Source organism: Mycothermus thermophilus, assembly GCF_041956435.1.
Source record: "Mycothermus thermophilus strain CBS 625.91 unplaced genomic scaffold VTJ04scaffold_5, whole genome shotgun sequence".
Classification (NCBI taxonomy): domain Eukaryota; kingdom Fungi; phylum Ascomycota; class Sordariomycetes; order Sordariales; family Chaetomiaceae; genus Mycothermus; species Mycothermus thermophilus.
The window spans coordinates 3,556,382-3,566,732 of record NW_027191431.1 but is presented as its reverse complement, the minus strand read 5'-3'; the positions used below and the strand labels follow the sequence as shown (position 1 = coordinate 3,566,732).

The 10,351-nt window shown below is 55.6% G+C and overlaps 3 protein-coding genes across 3 annotated transcripts; 1 reads left to right on the top strand and 2 right to left on the bottom strand.

The window, feature by feature from the left end:
• Window positions 1-158: 158 nt before the first annotated feature.
• On the bottom strand, window positions 159-4,549 carry VTJ04DRAFT_8395 (uncharacterized protein; the record flags this gene model as incomplete). Its single annotated transcript, XM_069366827.1, has 2 exons — window positions 159-4,221; window positions 4,284-4,549. The coding sequence occupies 2 exons, from the start codon at window positions 4,547-4,549 to the stop codon at window positions 159-161; spliced, it is 4,329 nt and encodes a 1,442-aa protein (XP_069217723.1).
• A 659-nt stretch (window positions 4,550-5,208) lies between these two features.
• Window positions 5,209-6,822, bottom strand: VTJ04DRAFT_8394 (uncharacterized protein; the record flags this gene model as incomplete). Its single annotated transcript, XM_069366826.1, has 2 exons — window positions 5,209-5,283; window positions 5,356-6,822. The coding sequence occupies 2 exons, from the start codon at window positions 6,820-6,822 to the stop codon at window positions 5,209-5,211; spliced, it is 1,542 nt and encodes a 513-aa protein (XP_069217722.1).
• A 1,086-nt stretch (window positions 6,823-7,908) lies between these two features.
• Window positions 7,909-9,118, top strand: VTJ04DRAFT_8393 (uncharacterized protein; the record flags this gene model as incomplete). Its single annotated transcript, XM_069366825.1, has 2 exons — window positions 7,909-8,840; window positions 8,902-9,118. The coding sequence occupies 2 exons, from the start codon at window positions 7,909-7,911 to the stop codon at window positions 9,116-9,118; spliced, it is 1,149 nt and encodes a 382-aa protein (XP_069217721.1).
• Window positions 9,119-10,351: the final 1,233 nt, after the last annotated feature.

Below are 10,351 nucleotides of genomic sequence, written 5' to 3'. Positions count from 1 at the left end.
ATCTACAAAAAGAAAAAGAAAAAGAAAAAAAAAAAAAAAAAAAAAAAACCGAAACCAAGAAAAGCATCATTAAGAGACAGCGTGATAGTTACAGAAACACGTCAGTCCATTGAATGCAGTATTATAAAACGTCTAAAACATGAACATTCTGCTCCTTCTCAGAATACACCGCGCAATGACTTCTTCTTGCTCCGGAACAAGGAGCCCAATCCCAACCCCGGTCGCTTCTCCTGGCTCTGCCGTGATTGCGACGAAGCGAATCGTTTGGGGACAGCTTCCTCGCTGACTTGAGCGGGCGGGACACTAACACCGCGGCGAGGACGCGTTTTCTTTGGAACCCAGCCAGAACCCGTAGGCATGCCGGGCTCTTGGTACGTTTCGTCAATGCTGTCCTCGGCGTAGTGCTCCTCAAGCTCAGGCTCTGGACTGCTAGATATGAGAGACACAACTTGGGACCCTGGAGGAATGACGAAGGACGATTGTTCCGGACGGGCACTCCGGTTCGATCTGGTCTTTCGTTGGCTGCTCTCGCGCTCTGTCTTGATGACGGGAGCGGACGACGACTTCTGAGTTCCCTGCTTCAGCGCAGGTTTGCTCACTGCCGGCTTTTCGATGGGGGTTTCCACCAGTCGCCTGGCGATCTTGGAAACGTTGTTTCGTGCCTCGTCCCCTGATGTGTGCTCGGCATCGTCAATGCGTTGCATCGCTGCTTCATACTCCAGGTCTCGAGCAACCTCTGACTTTCTGGCCTTGATCGCCGCCATGACAGCTTGCTTGCTAGGCGACTTGGAAGCAGTGCTCGAAGTTGATCTCCACAGGTCGCTGAGGGACGGCAACGAAGATTCTGATGTGCTCCCGGAGTCCGAATCAACGGGATCATGCGTCGAATCCTTGTCTGGCAACACCTGCCCGTCCTCACTACGGCGGCCGAGCGTTGAGCGAGAGGTGCCGGCGGGATCATCACATTCCTGAGGCAGGTCCTCGCCAAGCTCAACGCTGAAGTCGGGGTCGACTTGTCTACCACTGTGGCAGTTGGTGGCTTCCGAAGGAGGAACTGTGAGCTGAGGGTATACAACACGATCATGGCCACGAGGCTCCGAGACGGCATCTGAAAAGCCATGGAACGGCTCCAGAATGATAGGCTGAGAGTCAACATGGGTGGTCTTTTCCGAAGGCAACTGCGGGCTGCTGTGGCGCTTCTGGGGACTGGATGCAGTCAACGCGGCGTCGTGAGACATTTCTTCGAGTTGGCGCGACGGACTGCTTAAGTCGAAGTGGGCATTCTCCATGACAGAAGGGTCGACGTCTTTGCGGAATCCAGCATCGTTGATGAGGAGGCTGATTTCATGCCGCCTGTCCTCAGAGATTGAAGTTTCCGTGATTTCCGGAGCAGCCACAGTCTCTGACGCTTCTTTCGACTCCTTGCTGGGCTGTGCCTTTGCAGAATTGGTAGGCTGCTCCTCAACCTTTGGGGCCTCAGGCATGGCGGTAGCGTCTTTCGATGATGGTTCAGGTTCACCAGGCGCATCCCCACCTGTGTCCCTGAGAGATTGAAGGGCAGAAGGTTGGCCAGCAGAGCTATCCTGTGGACTGGGCTGAAGAATACGTGGGTCGATCATGTCCGCAATTCCGAGGGTGCGATATCCATCTTCTTCACTCTCTTCGCCTTCGTCGTCCATGACCGGCAACTCGAACTTGTCGAACACGCGATTGCCGTCCTCATCGTACATCTTCTCGTTGCGGTCGCGGTTCCAATCGCGCTTCGCCAACCGAACCATTAGCGTATTGCCGTCCATGGTGTTGATGATCTTCCCGGTGAGCGGTAACACCTGAGGCTGCCAATTGGTGGCTTTGGATAACACCAGCTGCTTCCAAGTGATGACCATGCCAGGTGACGCTTTTGTGGGGTCGAAGACGGGCAGGGAGGAAGCATTCGCCGGAAGAGGTGGTATGGAATCCTCATCTTCATCGCCACGCCTCTTTGCCACATTTCCTTCAACAGCCGGTAAGTCATCATCGTAGTTTAGGCCTGCCTCGTCTCGGGATATGGCATCGGCACGGCTGGCGAATGAGGTATCATAACTATTATGGTTCCCGGAGCCCGAGTTAGATTTCTGCCGCTTTGAGCTCGTCCAGCTGCTGCTCTCAAGGTACTGCTCGTTGTCGCGCTCCTTGCGCTTCGAGCGGCCGTTTCGTTGTTTCTTCGTGAACTGCTGTTGCGGGTCCCATCGCTGAACAAAGGGGAATGGGGGCTCGCTGAGTTCGACGCCGTCTTCTACGCACTCCACTGCACGATACACGATCTTGTCCCGCCAGTTGGATTGGGCATCTTCGGCCGTCTGGTGCTGGGTCGCCGCCGAAGCTGGGGTGTTGTTACAAATGTTGTCGGTTGGACGGGTTGATGTCACCTCCTGAGAAGGCTCTCCGGGCATAAGATTGAGCCGTTGGAGAAGTTCCGCCTTTTTGGCAGCGACGGGATCCAGGGACTCTTGGGGGAGCAATGCAGCCGACAACGCGGCGTTGTTCTCGGCAGCTTTCCTAGCTCGCCGGGCGGCCCGTCTCCGTGCATTTCGCTTTTGGGTTGCAGTTTTACCCTGCCCAGGGGGGACTGGCCGAGGGGGGTCGTTGACAGCGTTCGGCGTAATCAGTGCCATCGGCGGTTGCGTGGTTCTGGAGGGCGATGTCTCTTTCTGGGCAGGGTTCTTGGTGTCAGTGTCGTTGTCGTCCTCGGACGAGGCATCATTGCTGGAGGAGTCGGACCCATCTTCATCGTCGTCGCTCTCGGAATCACTCTCCGAGGGGCTGTCATTACTTTTGTTGTCGGCGCTGCTCTGGGCATCTTTGCAGGCATCAGGACCAGAGCTGCTGCTTGCATCGCTCTCCGACTCACTGTCAGAACTGTTCGAGTCGCTGGAGCCGGAACCGCTCTCCTGACTCGAGCTGTCGTCATCGCTGTCATGATCGCTCTCGCTCGTTTCGGTCACACTAGAGCTATCTGCATTGCTCTCGACCTCGTCTTCGCTTTCGCTGGTGCTGTCGTCTTCCTCCTCGACGTCTTTGACTTTTGGCTGCTGGGCAGTAGCAGTGGTCGAAGCAAGGGGCGGCTTTGAGGAAGCCACCTCAGGGCCGCTGTCGCTGTCGCTGTCGCTGTCCTCGCCTTCGCTCCCACTATCCTCGCTTTCGCTGCCACTCTCATCGTATTCATCGTCACTGTCATGGTTGTCGCTGTCATCACTCGTGGAGGTTGCATCACTGGCGCTGCCATCCTTCCCAACCGTGGCTCGTTCAAGCGTACGACCTGCTATGCCATCGGCTTCGGCAAATTTGGTATGAACCGGAGACTTCATGGGAACACCGGACTTCCGCATGGCCTCAACAAGCTGTGCGGAGGCAGTTCCATTCAAGATGGAACCACTCGGGAACCCATTCAGGTCGTAGTGCCTGACCACAGATGCCACGGACTCCGCGTCGCTGGCATCGTCCTGGGTGCTGCCAGCTCCAGTTCTATTGTTGGACTTGGAAGGTGATGGCGCAATGTAGGCGAGTACAGTGTCGAGCGTTGTGAGGGAACGGTGCTTGGCTTGCAATGTTTGATAGGCCAACTTGACGTCCCCGTTATGGAGAGAGAGCGCCTTTTCGCAAGCATCGAATTCAGCAGTTGGGAAGGCGACCCGCAAAGCGGAGATCTTGTCGATGGTCTGCAGATCCAAGTTGGGCAGTTGTACGGCCCGAGGACCCTGGTCTGACGACGCATCGCGTGGCTCGACCGGGTCAGTATCTGCTTGAAGATCACGAAGTTCAGCTTCAAGATCGGAGTCGGCAGGTTCGTTTTCCAGCTCGGACTCGCTTTCGCCCTTCTGATTCTCGTCTTCTTCATCTTCGCTGCCATAGTCTTCATCGTCTTCTTCGTCGTAGTCGTCATCTTCGTCATCGTTGAATCTCGCACGTTTGCTCGCGCGAGATTCCGTGTCGTGACCCTCACCATACTCGGTGAGCAGTAACCTCGGTTCCTCGTCCTCGTGGTCGTCCTCGGCATCAGACTCGAACGCTATTCTCGGACGCTTCAGTGGTGGGATGTCGATGGGGGGTCGACCACGGGGCGTCTTCAATCGGGGCCGGCCAAACGCAATTCCATCGATGAGGCGCTTGCCGTCGCGGGATATTTGATATCGACCACTCAACCGACGCTTGCACCGGTCCCCAGTGTCGAGGGGACGGATGCTACACAAAGTGAACCATTAGCGTCGTGTCAGTTTTCTGCCAAGTGACTGGGCCCTACTCACTAAACCTCTTCATCATTATTCAGTGTCTGGGACACAGGTTGAAAGTGCAGACATTCGAAGCCATTGCCATTGGCGTCACGGAGCTCAACTGAGTAATCTTCCAGGCCCCAATCGTTGCTCTCCAACGGGACAATCTCGTTAACTTGCTCGAGGAGGTTTGCAATCGTAGGCTCCGTGTCGAGCTGGATTGGGAAGATGATTCGAACTTCAGGTAGTGCATTTCGCCGCACCACAAGGCGTAGACGAAGGGTATTTTTATCTTTCATTTCGACGAAGAAGCTGGTTTGAGAAGGGAGGAAGCAAGGACTGATTTGTTGTCACACGCCGGTCAAGTCATGGAAAGATGTGGGATTCTGCCCTTTGGAGCATGAAGTGGTGGAGGAGGGTATTTCGAACCGCTGTCGCGTCCAGGTTCTCAGCACGCGTTTCCCCACCATGCCCACCTCCATATTGGGCAATAAGCGGGGCGAACAATTTCCAGGCCGGCCTGCAACGGAAAGTGGGTCTTCATCAAACGTCACCGTTGGGACGGCACCTTCATCCTCGTGGGTTTTTGGGGGCAACGGACCTCTATTCGTTCGAAGCCAAGTTCAACACCAGCAATTCACTTGATGTGCAGTCAGTTTTCCCCACGGAACGCAAGCCAAGTGTGACGGATACTTCGTTCATTTCTACACCACACGAGCCACATCTTTCGAAGTCATCTCGAGGATGATTTCATGAAACTGGGAGGGCCAGGGCAGCTGGAGGACAAGTAACACCCTGGCGTTTTGCATCACATGCATCATCTTGCATCCTCCTACTTTCCAGCGCTACAAACAACAAATTGATGAGGATCAAGACTCTAATCAACATCACATGCGCCATCCTGCTCCATGATGCAATTGGTATCTATATGCAAATACTGGTACAAACAACAATTCACTCATTGACTTGATTTCTGCTCTGTCGGCGGTGGTGGTATGCTTGCCAAGTCAAGGAGGTGACCCATCTTTTCGATCTGCTCGGGGGCATGAGGTCAGCATATTGTCCAGCACGGCAACACTTGAGTCGGCATGAAATAGGCCCTTACCTTTGTCTTCAAGTAACCTTCCACCTCTGGCGCTCGAAACCCGCCCTTCCCCCTCCATGACAGCGGTACCATCGGCACCCTCTCCTTGACCACAATCTCCCGGTGAGGGCCTTCAACGGCTCGGATCTTGTCAGGGTTGTTCGTCAACAGACGAATCTCCTTTTGGCCCAAGTCGAGCAAAATAGCTGTGGCCAGGCCGTAACTCCGGGCGTCGGCCGGATGGCGAAGGAGAAGGTTTGCCTCGACCGTATCAGAGCCCAGATCTTGCAAATTATATGCCTTGAGCTTCTCTCCCAGACCAATGCCACGACCTTCCTGCCGGAGGTAGATGATGATACCACCCGCGGTGTTGGTAGGCAGCGACATAAGCCGAGCAGCCTCGTCCAGCTGCTCCCCGCAGTCGCACCGCGCCGACCAGACCGTCTCCCCAGTGTAGCACTCGCTGTGTATCCTGACCAACGGCGGACCCTGAGGCGCGGGCGAGGGCGTTTCCGCCGCGCCACCAAGCATGCCGCTCGTGGTCCTCCCGGGGTACAAGCGGCCCGTGTACGCGCCACGAACGAGCCGGTCCATCTCCGTCTCGCCCTCTCTCACCGCATCCAACGACTTGCTCCGGATGTTACCGCCAAACACGATAGCCAGGTGTTCTTTGTTGTCAACATTATTCTTGTAGAGATGGAGGAACATCTCTGCGCCCGTAGTGGTCGGTATCCGCGCTCGCACAATACATTCGACCTCTGGAAGCGTCTCCAACAGTTGCGGGTGCTTGGTGCCGCACCCTCCAGTAGGGATCGAACTGTCAACCGGAATCCCGCGAGGTTCAGAAAGCGCTGCGCTATTCGGGGTCGCATTTCCAGGCGTGGACGGCGGTGTGAAGGCTGGCGAGAGGAGGTTGGGCGGCGGAGGTTGTGTCAGCGAACTAGGGGTTGGCGAAAATGAACTCTCAGACGCATTGACTTTCTCTACCCGGGACGGAGACGGGAACGTATTTCCCTCGGGCAGCGAGAAGTCGGCATCCTCCACTTCCTTGTTTGTGTCGCGCGCATCCGGCCTGGGTGAATAGAATGGGGGAAACACCGAGCCGTCAAAGGGCTGTTGATCCAGGTCTGGGGCTGGCATCTCGATAGGTAGGTATGTGGGTGACCGGAGTGCTGCTCCTCGGCTTGTCGCAACCACTGGATCAGTCCAGAGGTCTTGTGAATGCAGGCGGCTTGGCTGGACACGGGAAATTTGGTTTCCTGGAACGAGGCGAGGTTGCACTCCGATCGCGCACGATGGGACGTCCAGAAATGGGACACTAGAATAGCAGATAGATATTGCTCGTGGATCTTGATCAAGACACCGGAACGTCAATGTCAAGGCGGAGGGTTTGGGGATTCGAAAGGTGGCGGCGATGTTCCGTGACCGGCTCGGCGTGCGGGTTTCGCTCGGGGTGTTTCTGGAAAAGGGCCCCACTAAACCTCCCATTTATGCCCCGCATTTCGCCTCCCCCTTCCCGCGCCGAGGTCCAGCACGGCTGGGGAAAATTGGGGATTACGTGAGGGACCTGCGTGGGATCGGGCATCCCGCCCACGCGCCTTGCGGCTCAGGAGAAGAGACTGTAGGTTTCCACACACCGATTTTGTCAGCGTACATGTGTGATGAGAAATATAACGCGCGAAGACGTTTGGCTTTTCTTGGATTTTCGGTCGTGTTTCGGGCATTCGTTCAACAGCGCTTGGTCATGATTTCCATCCCCGAGCCATTGTCTTCAGAGTCGATCATCTCGGAGCTCGAATACGTATCCTCCGTCATTGATTGATCTCATCAAATGCCGCTCTTGTTCCCCATTGCGCGATTGTGATGCGGTTGGTGCCGAGGCGGAAGATGCGTTGTCGAGAGGACCCAGGTTGCGTTTGTGGGCTTTCCGCTCCAGATCCTGGATGTTACTGAGATCCTTCAGAATACTGGATCTGGGCATTCAAGGTTGGCTGCTACCGCGGCTGGCGTGGAGTGGCATTCGCTGCTATGACGACAGTCTGGGCGGCATGAACGCTGAGAGAAATGATCTGGGACGCTGGTTCCACCTGCGCTCGGAATGTTTGTGTGTTTCCCCTTTGGGCCAGCGGCTCTGCGGATGTTCGGATACAACTCCGTCGCGGTTGTGAGCCAAGGTCTTAGCATGCCAGGACGCCGTGACGTTCCGGGCGGGTCTTCACCGCGTCCGTTCTTGGTTCCGGGATCGTAATCTCCTTCAAGCCCAGTCAAGACCTGTTGCCCATGGTTGTGTCATGTCCAAGGCATGGCAAACCCACGGCAAGCCGTTGGCCTCAAGGGTACCACCAACGGCCCTCCCGGCCCGCTCACGGAAGATAAGGCGCCGACTGGTGGTGGTCAGGGAGGCATGGAACGAGCATATAAGATGGGCGTTCTGAACGACACCAGACCAGAAGAGCTCTGGATTGCCACGGTCTCGTCAGGTTCAGGTCTTCCACCTTTGGGATATCCTGCCCTCGATCTTGTCTCTCGTCCAGCGCCTGATCCTAGCGTCAACCTCTCCCTCTCAGAGTCAAGATGCGTGTCTCGTCGCTCCTTGCCGCTCTCGCCACCGGCAGCCTCGTGGCGGCTGCTCCCAGCCCCAAGAGCCCGAAGCCGAGCACCCCGACGGGCGACGTGAACCCCTTCGAGGGCAAGACCTTCTTTGTCAACCCCAAGTGGTCGGCCAAGCTGGATCAGACCGCCAAGGCTTTCCTCAAGAAGGGTGATCTCATCAACTGGGCCAAGACCCTGCGCGTCCAGCAGATCAGCACCTTCGTTTGGGTCTCGAGGCGTTCCGAGCTCTCCAACATCGACGACGCCATTGCCGCCGCGCGCAAGGCCCAGAAGCTCACCGGCCGCAAGCAGATTGTCGGTCTGGTTCTGTACAACCTCCCCGATCGTGACTGCAGTGCCGGTGAGAGCGCCGGCGAGCTTGACAGCACCAAGGATGGCCTCCAGCTGTACAAGGACACCTTCGTCAAGCCCTACGCCGAAAAGCTGGCCGCTGCCAAGGACCTGACTTTCGCCGTCGTCCTCGAGCCCGACTCGCTTGCCAACCTCGTCACCAACCTGGGTGTCCCTCTTTGCGAGCGCGCTGCCGACGTCTACCGCGAGGGCATTGCCTACGCTATCTCCAGCCTGCAGTTTGACCACGTCCACCTCTACATTGATGCTGCTCACGGCGGCTGGCTTGGCTGGGACCCGAACCTGCCCCTTGCCGCCAAGGAGTTTGCTACCGTCCTCAAGCTCGCCGGTGAAGGCAAGAAGATCCGTGGCTTTGCCACCAACGTGTCCAACTACAACCCGTTCAACGCCCTCGTGCGCGAGAACTATACCGAGTGGAGCAACTCTTGGGACGAGTCCCACTACGCCTCGTCCCTGGCGCCTCACCTCGAGGCTGAGGGTCTGCCTGCTCACTTCATTGTTGATCAGGGCCGTGTCCACCTCCCTGGTGCCCGCGAGGAGTGGTGAGTAATTCCATGTGAACTAACATGTCGTTTCATCCCGTGCTAACCATGAGTTTCACAGGGGCGAGTGGTGCAACGTTGAGCCCGCTGGCTTTGGCCCTAAGCCCACTACCAACACCAACAACACCTACGTCGATGCTCTGGTTTGGATCAAGCCTGGTGGTGAGAGCGATGGCCAGTGCGGCATGGCCGGTGCCCCGAGGGCCGGCGAGTGGTTCGACGAGTATGCCCAGATGCTCGTCAAGAATGCCGACAAGTCCATCTTTAAGTTCTGGTAAACAGGCTACCCTCAGGGGTCTATAATTATGACTTCTCTTCTTGTCTATAGCTTCTCAATACACTTTCTGTCACTAAGATCAGGATGGGCCCAATCCGTGTGAATGAACTGAGAATCCTGCGTCCAAGAAAAGAAAAGAAAATAAACAAAGAAGAAGAGAAGAAATGAAATGAAGCGAAAGAGACAACATTTCATTACTCTGTCTAACGAAAAAACTACCTACATGCATCAAGCTGCATCATCCTGCGTGGCCTTGTAGGAAGTAGGTGGAAGAACATCAATAACAGGAGCCCTCATGTTGCTTCACGCCATCCCTGTTGATCCCGAGCCGGACGACACAGCTCCTGCATTCGGCTGACCAGCAGAACTTGGGCTTGGTGAGCTCCCTGCTTGTGACCGAGATTTGGCTGGAGAGGCCTCCACAGGGTTCGCAACCAAGGGTCCGGCCACCATAACTCGAGCTCGCATCCAGACATAAGCAACATCATCCTGTGCTTTCTCATTCGCCTTATATGAAACGTTGTCTGCCACCACCGCTGGCTGCACGATCATCGTAATGGCGCGGCCTCGTTCACTTCCTTGGCCCGGAAGTTCCTGCTTTTCATCTCCAGCAGTTGCGCTGAGGCGAAGGGGAGCTTGAGCGTGGCAGAGAGTAACAAGGTGATAGGGGGACAAGAATTCCTTGTAATCCAAATTCTGCCAAGTATATAGTCGAGTCGGCGTAACCCGAAAACATCAGTGCGTCGATAAGGTTCACTAGCTGACTTTCCAGTTTCTCAATACCAGAAAAGTCTTAGTCCTAGAGAAGGTACTACACAAAGTCTCTAAAAAGAACCAGCCTTTTACTTTTCTTACATAGTCAAGACGTGCCTCGACAAGCCTTTTACAAATCTCATTTTGTCCAGCTGCAGCAGCCTCTTTTAGGGAGCGTAGGAGCACGAGAGCCGGGACGATTCCTTCACCACTTTAGGGCTTAGGGTTACCCCCCAAATATAGTGCACCTATACAAACTGTATACCATTCGATTCCGCTTGTAGAGCTGAGTAAGCACCAGCAATCCGCTCCGTCACCGCACTTTTTGCCGATTTAATATCGATTTTTAAAGATGGTGTACTTTGTGTGTTGCTGACGCCTTGCCAAGCCTGCACTTCCATTTTAGGAAGTTCGGGTTGGGCAGGGGCGACAAGGTCACGATTTAGGAAATCCAGACTTGGCATCTTGGCGCCGGGAAGAT